Raw genomic sequence first — 21,207 nt, 5'->3', positions numbered from 1 at the left:
AGTTAGTCCTCGGGACCTGCACCCCTCACGTCCACCGAGCTCAGGTGGCACTTGCTGTGGGGGTGGGGAGAGGGCTTCCCCACATGGCCTCCCTTAGACAGTAGCCCCCAGGCCCCAGGCTCAGCTCTGCGCACTCCTCACACCACCCTGGAGCTCACTCATGAGGTTTTAGGGGGTTGGCTCCCACCGTGGAGGCAGCTCCAGAGAACAGAGAGCCATGTTCCTTTCCTGCACTGCTGTGTCTCTGGGGTCCTGAGTAGGGCCTGGCATGTCAGAGGCACTGGAATTATTTGCCGACCTGGTACCTCTGCTTGGGTTGTCAGAGGAGCCCCTAAGTGGCCACTACTTCGCTTCCGTCCCAGCAGCCTTAGGATGCTTTCTGAAATTGCCTCAGCTTCCGTCTCCCATGAATCAACCCGCCCCGTGCCAAGGGCTCCCGACTGACTAGAGTCAAAATCCAGCAGTTATTCCAGCTCATCAGACCCAGGAAGGTCCAGGAGACCAGGGGGACACCAGGGAGTGAGGAGGCCCGGGAAGCATACCCTAAAAGGAACAATTACACTGAATAATGCTTAAACTGTGTGCCCAGGCAACGTGCACCAAGCAGGCCAGGCCACTCTGGGGAAGGCCTCCCTACGCGGCCCCCTTGGCCCCACTCTCCTGCTTCACCAGGACCCTCCGGCTCCAGTGCGCCACCTCGTCTCCCTCTCGGCCTTGGTCCACGCACAGGCCCCGTCCCGCCTGGCACATGGGTGCCAGCCCATGCCCGAACACCCAGCTAAAGCGCCTTGCCCACTGCTGCCCAGGGCAGTCCCTCCTCAGCTTCTGCCCCTTTATCCTCCCTTCCTCGGTTTATGGTTAAAGGCCCTACCTTCTGTCTTCCCAGTCTGGTCCAAAATAAGCTGCCTGGTCACACATATGTGTCAAAACGCAGGGCTTTTTCCCTATGGGGAGAAACCTCTGGGTCTCTGGTGCAGCCCCTTCCCCTATGGGAGGGACTAGCCCCCATCCCTACATGGCCCTGGCGCTGCTTTTGAGAAAGCCACCCTCGGCGATACCAGGAATCCAGGTGGCAGGGGGCTGCATCCGCAGGTCCAAGGCGGGGGCTAGGGCTGTGAGAGGCAGACAGGGGCTAGGATGCCTGGGCGGCACTGAGTTTGGGGGTGGGGAGGTGCCCACCCTGGCCAGACTGTCCTCAGTCACGAGTCTCCTTCAGGCAGGGCGTCGCTGCCCTCAATGGCTCCCCCGACCCTCACCCCCTCGCAGGGCTTCGCCGGCTTCTGGTCACACAGTGTGCGGGGGGGCGGGGGGGGGGGCGGGGGGGGGGCAGGCGTAGCGCAGACCCCCACATTGGAGGAGAGGCGTGGAGTCTGAAGTCATGGCAGGCCTCCTTGTATTCAGGTTGTGCTGAAGACAGCAGGGACCCCACTCTCGTGTCCCCAGGTGGGGGCTTTTCTCAGCCCCAGCTGAGCCTGGAGACCGGTCTCCATCTCCCTCCCCCCGACCCTTTCAGGCAGCTAGGGGAGGGTAAGTGAACCTCCAGGACCCTGAGCCGTGGGGGACATCAGTGTCGCAAACAGTCCAAAAACAGTTAACTCAGAAAAATACACCACCGCTTCTCTGCTTCCCCTGGTCTGAGGCACCAGCAAAAATACTGCTAGCCGTCGGATTTTGCTCTTTTTCGTCACCCTTTCCATTGTAAGCCATAATTTTCAGGGGTTTATAGGTCAGCTACTAAAAATATATATATAATAAACTTCTTTTGACTAAAAGGGAGCAGTTGGAGAGGAGAAGGCTGATGGGTGCGCGCGTGGACCGAGCCCTGAGCCCTCAATTCTTCCACCGAAGCCGAGGCGCATCGCATCCCTCCCCACCCCCACCTGCCGCTGGGCGCCTCCCCTTGTCTCCTCCTCCCCCCTTTTCCCCCCGCAGCCCGCCCCTCCCCCACTGTGGGCCCAACAGGCCAGGAATACATCTGGGTCCTGCGGCCCCACTCTGGGGGGCACCGGTGCCCACGAAGCTGGGGGCTTCGGAGAGGCTTGAGGCTCCACCTTGTGCGAGGTCTCGAGAACTTTAAAAGCTCAGGTCCCGCTCATCGGGTCCGCGCCCAGCCCGGTCCCCGCCGGTGCCCACCTGAGTCCCACTGGGCAGCTGGGGTGTGGGTGGTTTCCCCGGAGCCAGGGAAACTGAGTCTTGGTCTCCGCTCTGAGCCCTACACGGGGTGTGTGCTTGTTCGTGTGTGTGATAAACGGAAAGCAAGGGCGGGGCCGCTCATCCCTAAATTAGTGCCCTGGTGCATGTGGGCTCGTGCCAGCGCTGCCAGGAGAAAGTCCCCTTCGTCCCCCGCCCTCTTAGGCTGCTCCCCCGAGCTCTGCCTCCCTAACTTTTGGGGGGTGCCGGGGCGAAAGCTGGAGGCAGTACAGGCACACAGGAGCTAAGTTGCAGCATTTTTCGGCCTCTTTATTTAGAACCCGGCGGACGAGGAGCCGGGGCAGTGGTGCAGACGGCTCAGGAACCATTTTTTAAAAAAACAGATTTGTCTTCAAGTTTAAAATAATCGTAATAGTAAAAAGAGACAGCGAAAGCGCGAAGAGACTGCAAGCTAGATGGGCTTGTACGGCAGCTATAGCTTGTGAGTGACCCCCTCCCCCAGAATACGCTATAAAAAATAAATTTACATTTGCTGATAACCAGATGCGAGTGAGGTGCCTTTGGCATAACCAATAACCGAGCTGCGGCGTGGCAGAGCGGCCCACGCCTCCACATAAATAGAAAATATAAGTTAGTATAACTTTAAAAACTTTTTGTACAAATATACAGGTTTTTTTTCTTTTTTCCTTTTTTTTTGTCTTTTTCATTTTTTTTGCACTGAGTTTCAGCAGAGATTAAACACTTTATATAAATGACTCTTAAAGCTTTACACCTTGGGACCAGTGTACTCCTTGGGCAGAATACATTTAGATATAAAAGACGTTATTAATACATTGCACAGTTGTCAAACTTTAAACAAGAAACCGAACGCTGCTCGCGGCAGCTGCCGCCGGTTGCTGCTACATGGACGGTCCCAGCCGAGGCCCAGCGCTCCTCTCCTGTCCGCTGCCCAACGGGCTCCGTCAGGGCTCTTTGGGCACGAGGCTACGGGAGAAAAGTGCGGTGAGCGAGGGGCGACAGAGGGGCCTCGAGGACCGCGCGGGGCGCCCCGCCCCCCCCACCCCCCCCACCCCCCCCCCCCCGCCCCCCCCCACCCCCCCCCACCCCCCCCACCCCCCCCCCCCCCGCCGCGGCCGCCGCCCTCACCTCTCATCGCAGCCGCTTGCGCGGGGTTTGCTCAGCCGAGCCGACGGCTGGAGCGGCGCCAGGCGCGGCGCATCCCGCGGGAACCTCGTTCGACGCCTTGGCTTCGGGCGCGGGTCTCTTGCGCTTGGCGAAGAAGTCTGCGGGCGACAGCACGCGTAGCCGGTCATGGCGGGGCGGGCCGGGGAGCCTGAGAGGGGGCCTGGGCGGGGTGGGGGGGGCGCGCGGGCGGCTGCCGGGCCGCGGTGGGGGCGCCGTCCCCGCCCGCGCCGAGGTCCGCGGCGGGTCAGCTTTGTTTACGTCGCCGCGCAATGCGCTGTGTAAGCATTTCCCCTTGTCCCGCGGCCAAGCCCCCCGGGGCTACCGCCGCGCTTAACCCCCTCCGCGCCGCGATCGCGGCGCCGGGCCGCGCCCGAGGAGGGGCTTCGGCGGCCTCGGCGAGGATCGTGCTCGGAGGGGACCAGGGCGCGCCCTCCCAACCCTCCCGTGCGAACCTCTCGAGAGCACGACCACAGGGTGGGGACGGGGTGCAGGGGCAGCCTCGCCGCGCGCGCTGAGGGCCCTTTAACGCCACGGAGGAGGCGGGGACCAAGCGAGGCCCCCGAGGGCCGGGGAACCCGGCCGGCCGGACAAAGCAGGGCCGAGCCGGGCCGGGGCGGGGCCGCGCGGGACTCACCGGAGATGAGAGGCCCGGACAGCTTCTTGATCGCGGCGCCTCCGGCGGCGGCAGTGGTGGCAGCAGCGGCGCCGCTGGCGGCGGTGTTGGTGGCAGCGGCGGCAGTGCCTGGCGCGGGGCGCCCCGAAATCCCTGAGTGCGGCGGCTCGGCCTGGGGCTCCTGGCTGCGCGGCGGCGGGACCGCCTCCTGCTCAGCGCCCTCCTGAGGCGCCGGGGCCGCGGCCTGGGCAGGCGCTACGGCCGGGCCGCTGGACGGCGACGCCGGCGCCTCCCCGAGGCCGTCGAGGGACTCATCGGCCGGCGGCCCGGGAGGCGGGCTATTGACCGCGCCGTCCGGGCGGGGACGAGGCGCCAGGAGCAGGCGACAGCGCCCCACCTGCACCGTCTCGCGATAGAAGGCGGGCACGGAGTCGCTGTCCACCTCGGTCCACTGCAGGCGCCCGGGGCCCCGCAGTGGCATGTCCAGCTGGAAGTTGTAGTCCCAGCGACGCTGGTCCTCGGCGCTCAGCTCGGCCAGGCGCATCTGCAGCTCACGCCCCAGCTCCTCGTGGTCCACGGGCCCGAAGAGGCTGCGGCAGGCGCTGGTGCGCGCGATCATGGGAAAGGTGCGGCGGGCGACCAGGCGCTCCATTGCCAATGCGCTGCGGAGACACACGTCCGACGTGTCCGGGGGCTGCGGGGGCCGGGAGGCAGGAGAGGAGAGGGAAAGGAGGAGGGGAGGGAAATAGGGCGGGGGCCGCGCGCAAGTGAGACCCCGCGCAGCGGGAGTCTGCGTTTGCACAGGGACGCGTTGGGAGTGTGCCGCGGCGGCTACCTGGCTGTCGGGCCGCTGACTGCTCCTGAGGTTCGCTCGCGGTGTCGTCCGGCCGCCGGCCGCGCCCCCTCTGTGCCTGTCCTCGCTCGCTCGGCTGGCTCTGGCCTGGTTGGCACCCACCGAGCGCAGAGCACTTGGCCTGTGGAACGCCCAGTCCTCGCGCGCCCCTTTATACGCGAGGGTCCCACCCCCCCGCGCGCGGGCCCTGATGCAATTAGCATAATGTAGTATTTTCAGTTTCAACAACACCGCGGCGATTGGCCGGCGCCGCGCTACCCCCGCCCCTCCGGCGGCCCGGCCCCCGCCCGCCGCCCATTGGCCCTGCGCACACACCCACCCGAGGGCGGGGCGGGGCGCGAGGGCCGATTGGCAGGCCGCGGGGCGCGCGCGGCGGCGGGGGTGGGGGCGGGGCGCGGGGCGGGGCCGGAGTTAAAGGGCGCTGCGGGCGGTAACGTGACACCGCGGCGTCCCGCCCCCTCGCCCCATCCCCCCCGGCCCCCACCCCCCGCCCCCGCCCCCCGCCGGCTCCTTTGTCTGCGAGGCGGGGGCTGCTAGGCGATGGTGGCGCGGGACCCCCCACCCCACCCCAGCCTGCGCGCCCTCTCGGGCTTGGCGGGCGACGACCCCCCGGCAGGACCGGCGTGCAGCCTGGCCCAACTGGCCCCCCGGGGGTCGTCCAGCCCGGCCGCCTGCGCTCGGCCTTGGGCCTCCGGTGCCAGTTGACGGGCCTTTAAGCCGCCGCGGACAGCTCGTCTCTGACTGGAGCTAGAGGGGGTCTTCGGCTGCCCCCGCGCGGCCAGCCACGCCCAAGGCTTGTGTCCCTGCAGGGGTTCCGCGCACCTGGAGCGCTAACACCCGTAGACCCGAGGCCTTCGCGCTAACAGGAAGAGGGCACTGGGACCCGGCGGGGGAAAGCTCTGCTCCCCTGTTTTCTCCGAGGGCAAAGTGGCGGACACCTTGAGGGCCAGCTGTAATCGTCTGGGGCCAGAGTCTGAAGACCCTAGCTCTTGAGGCCACCCACCCTGCTCCGTGGATGGGAAACTGGCTGTGCCCATCATCACGTCACTAACTGGGTGCTCAGCTGCATAGGGCTTGGCCAGAGACGGGGGTTCCAGACTGCCCAGGCTGGTTGGCTAGAGGCTGTAGTGCTCGACAGTGGGCAGGGCACTGGAGGCTTCTCCACTGGGGTGGTCTGGCCCTGCCCAGCCTGGGCCCCTGACTGCCTATGCTGAATGCTGACCCTCTGGGCCAACCCTATCTCTGTCACCAAGGGAAACCCCAAATTACGGGCGGGCAGTCAGCTCTGCTCCAGAGCTGCACCTCTTTTCCTCCATCCTGGAAGGCTAGCACCCCTTCATTTGCGCCCATAAACATTGTTAGTTGAAAAGTACACCCCTAAGAATGCTAGTGCGCCGAACCACAGTGGCAGGCCGAGAGGCCAGCCCAGAAAGGGAAGGCTCTGCCAGGCAGGGTCATGACCGCCTGCCTCCCGCTCCTTGGTGCTCTCTGAGCCGGGTCACAGGAGACCATCGCACTCATCTGCTGCGCCTGGGCCCAGCCCGTCTTGGGGCTGAGAGCCTAGGAAGTGCCTCCTGCGGCCCAGGCAGGGATGTGACCTGCCAGGTGCCTGCTGCAGGGCCCAGCAGAACCCGGGGGAGCCCAGGGCCCAGGGAAGGAGGTGAGAGGAGGCTGGCCCAACCCCACCTGTCTGCCTCCCCCACAGGGTCCCGTGGGTTCCGGGACACTCGGGGAATGACACTTGCAGACGCCCCGGAGGTGGCTCAGGGGAGGCAAGGTTTGAAGGGAGGGGCATCAACCCAGCTGAGGGACAGGGCACCACTCTTGGCTCTGGAGAGCAAGACCTAAGTTGATGCTTTGTGTCAATTTCTTTATTCTTTTTTGTACACTCTAGTCCAAATTTCCCACAGCAAGTACAGATACTGCACGTTTTTACCTTCGGGAAAATAAAAACAAGATGACAAAGGCTGCCCTGGCCCTGTGGATCCCTTGGGCGGGGCTCGTGTCTCCCAGCCTGGGCCTCGCCCCACCCGAGTGCCACAGCCGCACCAGCCTCCCCAGAGGCCGTATGCACAGATCACAGCGGGCAGTGAACACACAATGCGGAACCATGTGCCCTCGCCCCGAGGATTTCCCACTGGGTCAGGATGCCCCGGCTCCAGCCATCCAGGAAGACAGGCCAGGGAAGGGCCAGCCCCCAGCCCAGGCGTTGTCTCCAGACTGTCTCCTTTTGAGAAGCCGCCACCCTCCGAGCCCCGCTCTGGACCCCCGGGGACTGCCTCCTGGTGTGAGCACCTGCCTGCCCAGGGCCCCACAGGGCTAAGGCCTAGCACGCGCCTGGTAGATTATCGGGATCTGGTCCTAAACCAGGCCTCCACGTGACCCGCCCTCTGCATGCACCGTCAGGGGACGGCGTGGGAGGGCCGCCCCACCCACTTCGGGGCACACAGGACACCTCCACGGGTGCCAGCTGAGTCCAGGCAGGTGGGCCCCAGGGCTTCCACTGTGACAAGCCCAGCAGCCTGTGACTCAGAGCCTGATCTCCACGGACGGGGGTGGGTATGCCATCTCGCCAGGTCACACAGCGCCGCAGCCGTGTAGCCCTCGGGCAGCTGAGCCCTGAGCAGGATGGTTCCCAGGGGCCCCCCTCGCTGAGCCCCACCTGTCCTACAGGGGAGGGAGCAGAGAGCAGCCAGGCTTCTGACTTCCTACTGAACACTTCTCCAGGGGCCGTGGGGACACCTCCTCTCTGGGCCACCTTATTAGTGCAGGGAGGTGATTTTCTGAGTCTGGGATCTAGAATTTGACCCAGGGTGGTACCCACTGGCCTACTGAGCCTGCTGGTCCCAGGAGTGGGCTAGATCCCTCCCTGAACCTGGGATGGAGGGTAAGGGGGAGCTGAGCTCTGCCCTGAGAAGAGGCCCACAGCCTCTGAGAGCGAGCATCTATCTAGGTACAACAACCAGGCTCTACTTTTGTAATTAAAAATGTAGCCGAAGGAAGCGAGCAAGCGAAAAGGAACAAGGTTTGTACAGACATCAGAACTGGGAGGGGTGTGGCTACTCTCGCCCCCAAATCCTGCAAGAGGGGAGGGGAGCAGAGCCTATTTACAGCGGGGATGAGGGGGTGAGGGGGCCGGGGTGGCAGGCCTAAGCACCGGGCCCCCTGCTGGCATCCTACATCACTGTAGCTCTCGCCTGGGCCAACCGAGGAAGGCACAGGAAAAGCTGCGAGCTCACCAAACCTCTGCCTTCTGCTCTAAGCACACTGAACCACGTGGTTCTCCTCAAACCCTTAGTGTCCGGGAGTGGGGGCAGGGGGAGGCTACAGAACGTGGGCAGGGGCCGCTTCCCCACCAGGCCCACAGGGCAATCCTCTGCCTCCGGGCAGGAGCCCCGAAAGCCCCCCCAGCGTGGGACTCCCCCCGCCCCAGCAGCGCCCTCTGCACACCCACCTGACCATCTTGGGAGTGTGAAATGAACTTTTATAGCATTTTCAGCCACTGTGAAAATGAGGGGTGTCTGCGACAGACACCGGTTCCCCCGACTCCCATTGATGGCCCGGGTACACCCAGGTGGGCACAGTCTAGGTGAGGAGCGAAGGCTGGGGAAGATCCAAGGGCCTGCTCCAGCTTACAGTGGTCAAGGCCCCGGCGGGGTTTAGTCCTCACAGAGGCCCGCAGGCAGTCATGGGTGCTGTGGGCTCTGTTTACAGCTGTGGAGGCTGAGGCTGGGAGTGGGAGCTCTTCTGGACTTAAGTGGGAGCCTGGTGCCTGGTGCCTGGAAAGCGCCATTCTCAGCCGCATGCTGCCCCCTGCTGGCCGAGTCCCCCACCAGCCGCCCCTCTAGCTGCCCCCAACCCCCCTTTCCCCGGGGGTCCCACTGGGCCAGTGTGTGTTGGGGGGGTCATCCCCCGCAGTTCTTCTGGGCCTCTCTGTGTCTGTGCCCCTCCCAGTAGCTCCCCAACTGCTATCCAGAGAGGTGCCCCATCTGAGAAGTCTGGAGGGACACGGTGAACGCGGAGCTCACGTTGGAATTGTACTTTTTAGTTTAGAATCTGTGAGATAGGTGACTGCTCTGCTCTGTGCACCTCCCCCGCCGCACTTGTCAGCGACCTCCAGCCTGCCCTGCACCCCGGCTGGGCACCTTGCCTCATAACCCTTTCCAGAACCTGCAGAAGGAGATGTTTGGATGCCCACTTTCCAAGAGGGGAGCCCAGGGCTCAGACAGGTTAAGCACACTGCCTGTGGTCACCCAGCGCCCAAGGGCAGCTGGTTCGTGCCCCTGGCCCAGCCCCCTGGACTCCTCTGAGGGTCTGGTAGGCAGGAAAGCAGGAGAGGAAAGAAGAGCCCACAGGTTACCTCCCCTGACATGGCTGCCAAGCCCTGCAGGGGTGGCTGACCCCTAAGGTTCATCCCACCAGGGAGGTGACCATGCTCCTGCTGGGTCAAGTCTTCCTTCCTCCATGTTTGTCTTAGCTTGACCACCTGGCGCCCACCAGGGCAAGGCCCTCCACCAGCCCACGCAGCGTGCCTGGGGCGTCAAGGCGCATCCCGCAGTAGCGAACCGCACCAAGGCCCCGGGCCGGCCCCGCAGGCCCCTCTAAGCCTCACCTTCCCTCTTCTGTAAGATGGGGCCTCCAAGGGGGATGGAGAGTTACAGATTAACCGGCAGCCCCCAGCGATGGGCGGCCCGACCGGCTCTGCGCCCGCGCGCCTGCTCAGGAGGGTTCCCGGCGCACTTGGCCGGCGCCCAGCGCCCGCGCGGCCAGGCTGTCCCTCCCGCACCGAGTTCCCGCGCTTGGCTCGCCCCGCCCCCGGCCCCCCCAGGACGGGCTGTTCTCGGGCCGCTGCCAGGCACGTCCTCCGCAGGTGCCGGCCTCCCTCCGCTGACGCGTCCACAAGTGGCACGATGCGAATCCGAAGCTCCGATTACAGGGACGGCCTTGTGCTCGGGGGTCCGGCCGGGGTCCTCACGCCCCCCTCCCCCGAATCGGCGGGAGAGACTGGGCAGCCCTGGGCGGGGAGTAGGGGGAACAGGAGCAGTCCTGGGCCCCAGAGCGCCCCAGCCCCAACTCCAAAGTAGCCCGGGGCGGCTCTCCGCCCTCTCCCCGGAGTCTCAGGCAGGGGGATCCCTCGTCCCCACCTTGCTGCGGACTTTTCTGGCTTCAGTTCTGAACGGCCCCCGGAGACCCTGGTCACCCAAGGCTCCAGACAGCCTCCCAGGGCTGAGGAGGGGGTCCTGGGGCAAGGGGCAGGCACCGAGGAGGGTCCCGGGGCCCCCCTCAGATCCCCTCTGTGGTCACCTCTGAGCCCCACCAGGCTCCCCTCCTCGCCCGCAGGAGAGACTGGACAGTCCTGCCTCGGGAATAAGCTGCCCCAACCCCCAGACCTCAGGCCCACGACGCCCCCCACTTCCTGTCTCGTCTTCTTGAATTAGTGGGGTCCCCCGTGAGCATCTTCTGTCCACCCGGGTACACCGGGGACCCACCTCCCTCCCTGCTTCCGCCACCCCACCTGGTTTAGGAGCTGAAATGCCAGGGAGGAGGTGTGAGCGCTTCCCCCCGCCCCGCCCTCCAGCAGGACCTGGTCTGCCGTCACCCCAAAAGAGAGCGGGTTCCGGGCCTCAGACAGACCTCGTTTGAGACCCCGCTGAGCACTAGTATTGACCCGGTACTGGGCGGCCAGCCCGATGCAGGAGCCGCTGCCGCTCTCGCCATCCGTCCCCTCCCCCCGTCCACTCTTTCTTCACGTTTCCCCAACTCCCCCCGGGCGAGTTTCCAAGGTGAGCGCAGCAGCTGATCAGGACAGGGGTCAGAAGGTGAAAGCCAGCCCTCCCCTGAGACCAGGGCTGGGCAGAGCGGGCGCTCGGCGCCAGGGGTGTCTGTCCCGCCCCCCTCCCCCCGCCCCACGATGGCCCCGGCAGAGGGGCTGAGGCGAGGGGGCCCCGTCCTGCACGTGAGCGGGCGCCCGGGGCCCCGGCCCCCTCCCCACCCGGCCTCCGCGGCCCCGAAGCCCGAGACTGGAGGCCTGCTGCCCCCTGGTGTCCACTGGCGGCACGGCCGTCCGCGGCAGCCCGCCCAGAGCGCACCGGGACCCCAGCCGCGCCCCAGCCCCGGCCGCGCCCTCGCCTGCGCACCTTGCCCCTTCCTCACCCTGTGGGTGGCTCGGACAAGGGCCTCATCCCCTGTGACCCCTGAGTCTCAAGTCTGAGGTTGGGGTGGGGGTCTGCCCAGTGTGGCCGGCCAAGTCTGTGGAGTGGGGAAGCCTCAGTTTCAAAACCGACCTCGCACCCCTAGGTGTCACTCACACCTTCGTGGGAAGTAGTGTTGGGCCTCCCCTGTCTCCAGGGCCGGGCAGGAGCCAGGGGGCAGGGGCAGGGGCAGGGGCAGGGGCAGGGGCAGGGAGTGGGGAGGCAGAGGCCACAGACCCCAGGTGAGGCCCTGCTGCCCTCCCCACCCCCCTTCCCCAGGTCTGACCCTGCCCTTCCCTTCCTCCCATTCCTTCCCTCCTTCCCTGCTGCACCCCCCCCCCCCCACCCCATTACCTCCCCCTCCTTCTCTTCTTCCCATCAGGGGCCAGGCCTCACCCCAGCGCCCCTGCCTTCGCCCCCTCCACTGGGGCCGCTGGTCTGAGCCCCCTCTAAGGCATGCCTGGCGCCCGCTGCAGGGCCTGGGCAGCCACTGCACGTGGCCCTCCCTCCTGAAGCGCAGCTGGGGAGCTCCCTGGTGGCCCAGTGGTTTGAACTGGGCGCTTTCCCTGGCACATGCCTGGGTTCAACCCCTGGTCTGCGAACTGAACTCTGATCCACCTAATAACATCAACAACCAAATCAGTAATCATAACCCTTGTTTCTGGGCTGGGAGCCAGGGCCTGGAGCCATGTGGGCACATGCGGGCCCCTTAGGCGGGAGCATCTGACTGGGGAGCAACAGATAAGACGCAAGCTTGAGAGGACGTGCGTTCCCCGCATTCTCCAGCAGCTGTCCACACCCGAAAATAAGCCTACACCCCGAGGGAAGCCTGCAAGCCGCCAGGGAAGGCCTGCAATCCACATCCAAGCCACTCACAACCAGGCACAAGCCCCGATCCTCCACAGCTCCTGGGGGAGGGGTCGTGCGATGAGGGGGAGATGCGGGCTCCAGCAGGAGCCCCCAGCAGGGGCCAGTCCAGGTCTGGGACGAGGAGGAGCTGCTTGGGAAGGGAGGGGGCCTCAGGCAGGGAAGGGGCCGGGCATTCCCAGCCCACCTCGGCTGGTGCCCCGCAGAGGGAGATGGGCATGGGCCGGGTGGGGGCTGGAGAGGGCTGGCTCGCAGGGCCCGGGGCTCCGTCTGGCTCAGGACTGGTTTCATCCTGAAGGCTCAGGGAGCACCGGAGCTTTCTAGCTGGGGGTCCAGGCTCCTGTAGTTTGAGTGGTGGAGGCAGGTGCCAGCGCCTGGGAACGAGGTGAGAGAGGCAGTCAAGCGGGTAATGACCGGGCCCCAGGCTGGGGGCTGGGGGCCCCAGCAGGTCTGAGGGCTCCAGGAGCCTGGGGTGGCAGCAGGTGGAAGGCAGGGGGAATCAGGAGGACGGCGCCTCATGATTTTGGAGCACAGGTGGCAGGTGAGAAGCAGCAGGCCCTTGCTGGGGGTCAAGGGGTCTGGCCACCAGCCACAGCTGCCCCCAGAGTGCCGGGGATCCCGGATTCCTGCTGGTGGCATCTGGCTTTTCCACCTCTGCCACTTTACTCCCTGCTGGTAGGCTTCACACAGCAGGAGGAACCGGGCGGGGGCAGATCTGTGGGCTTCGAAGCTGGGCAGAGTGACCGCCTCCTCCTGGGGCAAAGGAAGAATGGGTGACCACTCTGTACCTCACTTTCTCATCTGCGTGGCTCCTGAAGAGGCTCAGAGGCCGTGTCTGTGTGCCTGGCCTAGCAGGCCCTGCTTGAGAAGGGCCAGCAGCCTCCCGGTGGGTCTCTCCCTCCAGACCTAGTGGAAGGGCAAGGCACAGCTGAGCCCTGAGGACCCCACTGGCTGCCTTTGTAATAAAACCTGGACGTTCGCTCCGAGCCCAGGGACACGGGCTGGCAGTGTGACTCAGACCTCAGCTAAAGCATCTGCACCACCCAGTCATGTGCGGTTCCCCAATAAATCGTCAGACGGGATGAAGCGGTCTTTACGTAACAAGCAGCTGGGACCCCGCCCCACCCAGAGGTGACTGTGGATGCAGATCGTCGTGCCTGGTGGGCCTCCAGCTAACGCTCAGGCTGTCCAACCCACCGCACACATGCCTGACGCTCAGCAGTGGCCCTGGCTAGGACCCAGCTACTGCTGGCAGCACGCCCACTCTGTGCCAGGCAGCCACCCCCAGCCACGCAACTTGCGTGCAAATTGCTCCATTAAACCCGCATATGTATCTTACGAGGGAGGAATCAGCATTGTCCCCTTTGGCCCAGCAGTAAAAAATCCACCCGCATATAAAATTACCAATGGCGTTTTTCACAGAACTAAACAAAAAATTTCACAATTCGTGTGGGAACACAAAAGACCTCAAATAGCCAAAGCAGTCTTGAGAGAAAGAAGAATGGAGCTGGAGAAATCAACTTACCTGATTTCAGGTATATACTACAAAGGTATAGGCTATACTACAAAGCCACAGTCATCAAGACAGTATGGTACTGGCACGGGAACAGAATAAACCAATGCAACAAGGTAGAAAGCTCAGAGATAAACCCACACACCTATGGGCACCTTATCTTTGACAAAGGAAGCAAAAATATGCAATTGGGAAAAGGTAGCCTCTTCAATCGGAGAAGGCGGTGGCACCCCACTCCTGTACTCTTGCCTGGAAAATCCCATGGACAGAGGAGCCTGGCAGGCTGCAGTCCATGGGGTCGCTAGGAGTCGGACATGACTGAGCAACTTCACTTTCACTTTTCACTTTCATGCTATGGAGAAGGAAATGGCAACCCACTCCAGTGTTCTTGCCTGGAGAATCCCAGGGACGGTGGAGCCTGGTAGGCTGCTGTCTATGGGGTCCCACAGAGTCGGACACGACTGAAGTGACTTAGCAGCAGCAGCAGCAGTCTCCAGTAAGTGGTGCTGGGAGAACTGGACAGCTACACGTAAAAGAACGAAATTAGAACACTTCCTAACACCATACACAAAGATAAACTTAAAATGGATTAAAGACCTAAATGTAAGACCACGCATGCTGTGTCTGACTCTTTGTGACCCCGTGGACTGTAGCCTGCCAGGCTCCTCTGTCCATGGGATTCTCCAGGCAAGAATACCGGAGTGGGTTGCCATGCCTTCCTCCAGGGGATCTTCCCAAACCAGGAATCAAACCCACGTCTCCCTCGGCTCCTGCACTGCAAGCAGATTCTTTACCCCTGAGCCCCCAAGGAAGCCCCGAAATATAAGACCAGAAACTGTAAACTCTTGGAAGAAAACACAGGCAGAACATTGTGGACAGAAGTCACAAGATCCGCTATGACCCACCTCCTAGGGTAATGGAAATAAGAGGAAAAACAAACAAATGAGACCTAGTTAAAGTTTTGCACAGCAGAGGAAAGTATAAGCAAGGTGAAAAGACAACCCTCAGAATGGGAGGAAATAATAGCAAACAAAACAACCGACAAAGGATCAATTTCCAAAATATGCAAGCAGCTCATACAACTCAATAGCAGAAAAACAAACCACCCAATCAAAAAGTGGGCAGAAGACCTACACAGACATTTCTTCAAAGAAAACATATGAATGGCTAATAAACACATGAAAAGATGCTCAACATCGCTCATTATTAGAGAACTGCACATCAAAACTATAAGGAGATATCACCTCACACTGGTCAGAATGGCCATCGTCAAAAAACCCACAAACAACAAGTGCTGGAGAGGGTGTGGAGAAAAGGGACACTCTTGCACTGCTGGTGGGAATGTGCATTGATGCAGCCACTGTGGAAGATGGTACGGAGATTCCTTTAAAAACCAAGAACAAAACCACCATAGGACCCAGCAATCCCACTTCCAGGCATATGCCCCGAGGAAACCAGACCTGAAAAATACACATGTACCTCAGTGTCCACTGCAGCTCTGTTCAATATCGAGGACGAGAATGCAACCTAGGTGTCCACGGACGGTTGAATGGATAAAGAGGCTGTGGTACATACGTAGGATGGAATGCTACTCGGCCATAAAAAGGAACGCATCTGGGTCAGTTCTAACGAGGTGGATGAGCCTAGAGCCATTATACAGAGTGAAGTAAGTCAGAAAGAGAAGGATGAATGTTAACTCACACATGTGGAGTCTAGAAAGATGGTGCTGCCGTCAGGGCAGCGATGGAGACGCAGACAGAGAGAGCAGACGCATGGACACGGTGGGGAGAGGGTGAGGTGAGTGGAGAGCGCAGCAGGGACGCGTCTACACTAACGTGTGTAAATAGACAGCCAGTGGGGATTTGCTGTGCGACTCAGGGAACTCAAACCAGGGCTCCGTAACAACCTAGAGGGGTGGGAAGGGGTAGAGGGTGGGAGAGAGTTTCAAGAGGGAGGGGACATATGTACATGCGTGCCTGCTACTTCTGTCTTGTCTGACGCTTTGCAACCCTATAGACTGTAGCCCACCAGGCTCCTCTCTCCGTGGGATTCTCCAGACGAGAATACTGGAGCGCGTTGCCCTGCCCTCCTCCAGGGGATCTTCCTGACCCAGGGATGGAACCTGCCTCTCCAGCAACTTCTGCACTATAGGCAAGATTCTTCCCCGCTCAGCCACTGGGAAGGCTGTCATATGTACACTGATGGCTAATTCATGTGGATGAATGACAGAAATGAAACCAATATTATAAAGCTATCATCAATCAATTAAAAGTAAATAAACATACTTTTTTAAAAAAGAATCTGCCTGCAATGAAGGAGACACAAGAGACTCAGGTTTGATCCCTGGATCAGGAAGACCCCCTGCAGGAGGAAATGGCAACCCACTCCGATATTCTTGCCTGAAAAATTCCATGGACAGAGGAACCGGGCAGTTTATAGTCCATGGGCCCACAAAGAATTGGACATGACTGAGCGATTGAGAACACACACCATTTCACAGATGGGGAAGCTGAGGCTTGAGAGGATGAGACGCTTGTCCAGGCCAGCTAAGCCGTGGACATGCTGGCCCAGCAGGGCTGCCTGAAGAGCAGGTCTGGCCCCCGCTTGGCCACTGTTGGCTCCATGGCCTTGCAGAGCCCTCTTCCTTGACTGTCAGATGAAGGCCTGGACCAGGGTGTCCCACTGGTGCCCTGACTGTGTTCACTGGTTCATCCGGCAGGGCTGAGTCCCAGGGTGGCAGGGGCAGAGAGAGAGGCCCAGCTCATCCCTCGTAGCTGGCATTCCCATTCGCAAAATGCGTGTGAGACCTGGCCACCCCCGAGCTGGGCATCAACCAGAGGCCCAGGGACAGAAGGCAGCAGGGGCCCTAGAAACCTACCCAACAGGTCCCAGGGTGCCCAGAGCAGAGATGGGCAGCTACTGCTTGCCACTCCTGGAGCCGTCAGCGTGGCTGCCCCCAGCGGAACCCAAACGGCCAGGCTCCCTGGAACTGCCGTCCGGCAGCAGGAGGGGACCGGTGCTGGCCAGGGCGGGGCTCTAGGGTAAGCAGGGCTGCGGGGGTTTGTGGCTTCTCTTCTGGGTCCTAGAAGTCTCCCTGCTTCTCCCTGGATTCTCTGCTGAGTTCCTGATGGGCAGAGGTTCCGGGAGACGCGGACGTGGGATGGATGGTCAGAACATGGCGGTCCCCTCTAGCAGGAGATGAGGGCCCAGGACGGGAGGAGGTGGTCCTTGGGGAGAGAGAGCAAGCTCCCTCCAAGTCCCTCAGGCCTGTGCCTGTCTCAGGGGCAGTGACACCCGGAGCACGTGGAGAGGGATGCGTCCAGACCGCGTGTCCTGCCTCGGGCCCTCTCCGCTCCCAGCCTGGTGCACAGGTGTGTGGCTCTTCCCTCTGAGCCCTGCTTTCTTGTGAAGCTGGAAGGCTCATCTTTTGCTTCCACGTTGCCCTTTGGCCCTCGCACCATCGCCCATGCCTGACCACTGGCGGCCGGCCACTTGCCCCTGGCTCTCCTGGATGGACACCCCTCCCTTGAGGCTGCAGTTCCTACAGAACCCCAGGGCCCTGGAGATGGGGCCTGCGACCTTACCATGCCACCCCCACTCTGCCGCCTGGGCTGCCCCCCACCCCAGCGTCCCCCAGTCCTTCATGTAGTCAAAGCCCAGTGTGAGTCTGTCTGGCTTCCAGGGACCTGAGAGGCAGGATAATTGGGTAGTCCTGGTTGTCCAGGACGGTTCCTCTTTGCACATGGGAAGCCCCAGGCCCCAGGCAAGCTGGGGCCATCAGCACCTCCTTGAGGGTCTCAAGAGCAGGGTCCCCTGGTCATAGGAGCGCGTGGCCATCACACAGTGTACCCCAGCGGTCATCTGAGGGCTCCAGGGCCTCCGGTCTGCAGGCCTCTGGCCTGGATGCCACCTCCAGCAGCCTACACACCGTGCTTCCCCGTCAAAGCTGTCTTCCTCTCTCGGTTGTGGCCATCGGCCAGCAAGAGCCCCTGGAGGGAGTGGCCCCCCACCCCACCATGTGGGCCCTTGCACCCTAGCACTGGGCTGGGAGTGGGGCAGAGCCAGTGGGTGAGAGCTGGGACTCCAGGCCTCTGCAGCCTTGCCTCTGCCTGGACCCTGGATCCAGGGCACCCCGCATCACGAGAGGCCAGCAGAGAAGCCCCCGGCGGCTGGCAGCCCCTCCGCCGGGGACATGGTCAGATCCAGTCCTGAAGGCTCAGTCCCAGGACCCCACCCACAGGGGAGCGGGAACCCACACAAGGCACAGTCCCTGCTCCCTCCTCCAAGAAGTCCCTGCCCAGACTGCAGTCCCCAAAGTCTATGTCACAGACTCCAGTTCTGGTAGGTTCCTCGGCACCTGGGCTGGGAAGATCAGCTGTCCTGGAGACCTGCCCCCAGCCCTGGTCCTGCTCCAGCCAAAACCTCCTTGGCTTCCCTGAAGAGGTGACATTGAGGTGAGCCCTTGGGGAAGAGCCAGAGTAACAGGCACAGGTCCACGGCACCCCCATCAGTACCCCCTGGCTTCTCTCCCAGAGCTGTTGCTTAGTCGCTCAGCCATGTCCGACCTTCGCAACTCCATGGGCTGCAGCGCGCCAGGCCTCCCTGTCCATCACCGTCTCCCAGAGCTTGCTCAAAGTCGGTGATGCCATCTGACCATCTCGTCCTCTGTCGTCCGCTTCTCCTCCTGCCTTCGATGTTTCCCAGAATCAGGGTCTTTTCAAATGAGTCAGATCTTTGCATCAGGTGGCCAAACTACTGGGGCTTCCGCTTCAGCCTCAGTCCTTCCAATGAATATTCAGGGTTGATCACCTTCAGGATTGACTGGTTTGTTCTCCATGCTGTCCAAGGGACTCTCAAGAGTCTTCTCCAGCATCACAGTTTGAAAGCATCAATTCTTCAGCGCTCAGCCTTCTTTATGGTACAGTTCACACATCCATGCCTGACGACTGGGAAAACCACAGCTTTGACTATAGGGACTTTTGCTGGCAAAGTGATGTCTCTGTTTTTTAATACACTGTCTAGATTTGCCATAGCTTTCCTTCTAAGGAGCAAGCGTCTTTAAATCTTATGGCTTCAGTCACTGTCTGCAATGATTTGGGAGCCCAAGAAAATAAAATCTATCACTGCTTCCACTTTTCCCCCTTCTATTTGCCATGCAGTGATGGGACAGATGCCATGATCTTTGGTTTGGTTTGGTTTGGTTTTGTTTTTAACGTTGAGTTTTAAGCTGGCTTTTTCACTCTTCCAGCATCAGGGCCCTAAATACTGTCTTGATCCGGGAGACATGCTATTGCACCTCCAGCTCAGACCTCACCTCCCGCACCTGTGTGTGAGCCACAACTCCACCTCCTCGAGCACTGAGCCCCAGGAGGTTCTCCCCTCCAGACCCCGCCCCCCGCACACACCCTGGCTCCTTCTCAGCTGACGGCCACCACCCACACACCCTGCCAGCTCCTCCTTCCTTGGATTTGCAGACTCTCATTCTGCGTCACCACGTCCTATCTGAGTCTGCGTGCCCCTCCTTGGGACTGCAGACACACCTCTGACCGGCCCACCCCCTCCAGTCACGATCAGCACATCAGCTCGAGGTCCTTCTAGAAGCGGCAGGCTTGGAGCCCGGGCTCCACAGCAGTCAGGGCAATCGGTGAGCCACCTCCACGTGCGTCCTGCATACTGGGCGTCTCTGCCCTCTCCCACACGCGCAGACACGTGCACACACACCTGCCTGCACACGCCTACCTCACCACCATCACAAGCAGCAGGAGTGTGGTGGGGGCACCTCCAGCTCGTCCTCAGGACTCTGCAGAGGGATCACCTCCTCTGAGAAGCCCTCCTCCCCAGCTGTGCTCAGATCCAGCCGGGAGGCTGTGACTGCTCTGTGTGGGGGGAGCAGGTCCACAGGAGGTGCAGCTGCGGGTGAAGTGAAAGGATTTCCCAGCTCCCTCGAGACCAGGAAGCTCCCTGCCCACAGAGCCTGTTGTGACGGATACTCAGACTGGATCTGATTGCCGCTGCTCCAGCCAGCCCCATGCCGCCCGCGGGTCCTGTGTGCCACGGGAGGAAGGGAGAGGTGAATAGCAGCCCCTTCCTGCCACCCCCCTTGCCTTTGGGCTCAAGTCTGCCCCCAGCACAGGCCCACTCTGGGAGAGGGAGCGTGAGCCAGGGCCCCGAGGCTTGAGGGCCCTCTTGCCCCTCCCAGAAAGGCCTCACAGCAGGCCTGGGCCTCCCCTGACTCCACACGTAACTGCCGGACTTTGGCCTGTCTCCTTGGGCACCGTGGCTTCCCAGGTGGTACAGCGGTAAAAAACCCGCCTGCAGTGTGGGAGACACAGGTGATGTGGGTTCCATCCCTGGGTCAGGAAGATCCCCTGGAGGAGGGCCTGGCAACCTGCTCCAGTATTCATGCCTGGAGAATCCCATGGACAGAGGAGCCTGGTGGGCTACTGTCCATGGGGTCACAAGGACAGAACTGAGCACTCACACACACACACACACGCCCCCCCCCCCCATGCACACACACACACATACACGCACACACACATGCCCACACATGCACGCCCCACACACATGCCCCCCCACACTCACTCACACACATGCACACACACATGCGCGCACACACATACACACACATGCCCACACGCACGCGCACACACATGCACACATACACACAAGCACACACACGCCCCACACACACACACGCACACATACACACACACACATGCCCACACACATGCCCACACACGCACACAAACAGGCACAGCGGGCTCCTGGGCTGCCTGTCCCACCTCTCAGGCTCCTGGTCCCTGCAGTTAGAGAGCTGCCTGAGCTGAGGGTAACGCATGGCGGAGAGGACATTGGTTTTGACGTTGGCCTGGCTCTGAGCTGCAGGCAGGTCATGGGCAGCGGAGTCCTGCGTGGGCCTCTGCTCGTTTATCTGGGAAACTGACCCGAGAGGGAGTCTGTGTGCTTTCCAGGGCTCCGGCAGGGGCTCTGGGTGACTACAACGGGGCATGAGCTAGTCCCCCGGAAGGACAGCTTGAAGCCGGGTGGGCCTGCATACCTTGGGGCTCTGATGGCCCTGACCAAGCCGGTGGGCGCGCCGCAGCGTGAAAGGGGGAAGAACCAGCATCTCAGTAACTGCGGGGCGACGTGGGGCCAAGAGCGGTTCCCAGGAGGTATCTGTCCGCCCCGGGGGCGAGCCGGGCCTTGCCCTCCCCCTCCCTCTCCTTGCACCTCTATCCCTCCCATCACTCTTCCCAGCCCCTGTCCTGCCTCCCTCCGCCCCATCCCCGCCCCATCCTGCCCACCGGAAACCCAGACTGGACACCCAGAGCTGCTCCAGCGGTCTGAGCTCCCGCCTACCCCCGCAGTCCTGGGAGAAAAGCGGGAGGGGGCAGGTCCGGGGCTGCGGGGCGGAGCGGTGCCCGCCGGGGGGCGTGTCGGGCTCGGCCAATGAGAGCGCGGAGGTCGCGGGCGGGGGCGGGGTGTCCGGGTTGGCCTCGGGGGCGGGGAACTGGGAGGGTAGGTGTCCCAGGGCACCCTGAGTGGGCCGGGGCCTGAGCCCAGCCCCGGAAGGGCAGGCAAGGCGGAGCTCACCCCACGAGGGCTCACCTCGCCAGGACGGTGCCCAAGCCGACCCCTGGGAAGGCAGGTACCGAGCTCCCATCAGCACCCCTGCCAGCCAGGTGCCCCTGACCTGCTGCTGTCACCCTCTGCCCCCGCCCGTCGCAAGTTCCCTGCACCCCAGGATGGGGAGTCTGGCCACAGCCTCTGGTCCCTCTGATGTCACCCCCCTCCCCACCCCTGGGTCTGGGTTCTGAAGGCGACCCTTGGG

General features: G+C 62.2%; 1 protein-coding gene across 1 annotated transcript; it reads right to left on the bottom strand.

Annotated features, from left to right (window-relative positions):
- Window positions 1–2,873: 2,873 nt before the first annotated feature.
- CDKN1C (cyclin dependent kinase inhibitor 1C) lies at window positions 2,874–4,913 on the bottom strand. Its single transcript, XM_052662170.1, has 4 exons — window positions 4,785–4,913; window positions 3,971–4,611; window positions 3,298–3,434; window positions 2,874–3,135 (listed from the first exon to the last, which is right to left on the bottom strand). The coding sequence occupies exons 2-3, from the start codon at window positions 4,599–4,601 to the stop codon at window positions 3,301–3,303; spliced, it is 765 nt and encodes a 254-aa protein (XP_052518130.1). The 5' UTR covers window positions 4,602–4,611; window positions 4,785–4,913; the 3' UTR covers window positions 2,874–3,135; window positions 3,298–3,300.
- Window positions 4,914–21,207: the final 16,294 nt, after the last annotated feature.

This window comes from Budorcas taxicolor, chromosome 25, assembly GCF_023091745.1.
Source record: "Budorcas taxicolor isolate Tak-1 chromosome 25, Takin1.1, whole genome shotgun sequence".
Classification (NCBI taxonomy): domain Eukaryota; kingdom Metazoa; phylum Chordata; class Mammalia; order Artiodactyla; family Bovidae; genus Budorcas; species Budorcas taxicolor.
The sequence above is the reverse complement of the archived record's forward strand: the minus strand, read 5'-3'. Positions and strand labels throughout refer to the sequence as shown.

Coding starts and splice junctions, on each gene's coding strand:
- CDKN1C (XM_052662170.1), bottom strand. CDS start 4,601: ATGGAGCGCCTGGTCGCCCGCCGCACCTTTCCCATGATCGCGCGCACC. Junction 3,435..3,970: donor GTCCGGGCCTCTCATCTCCG/GTGAGTCCCGCG, acceptor TGTCGCCCGCAG/ACTTCTTCGCCAAGCGCAAG.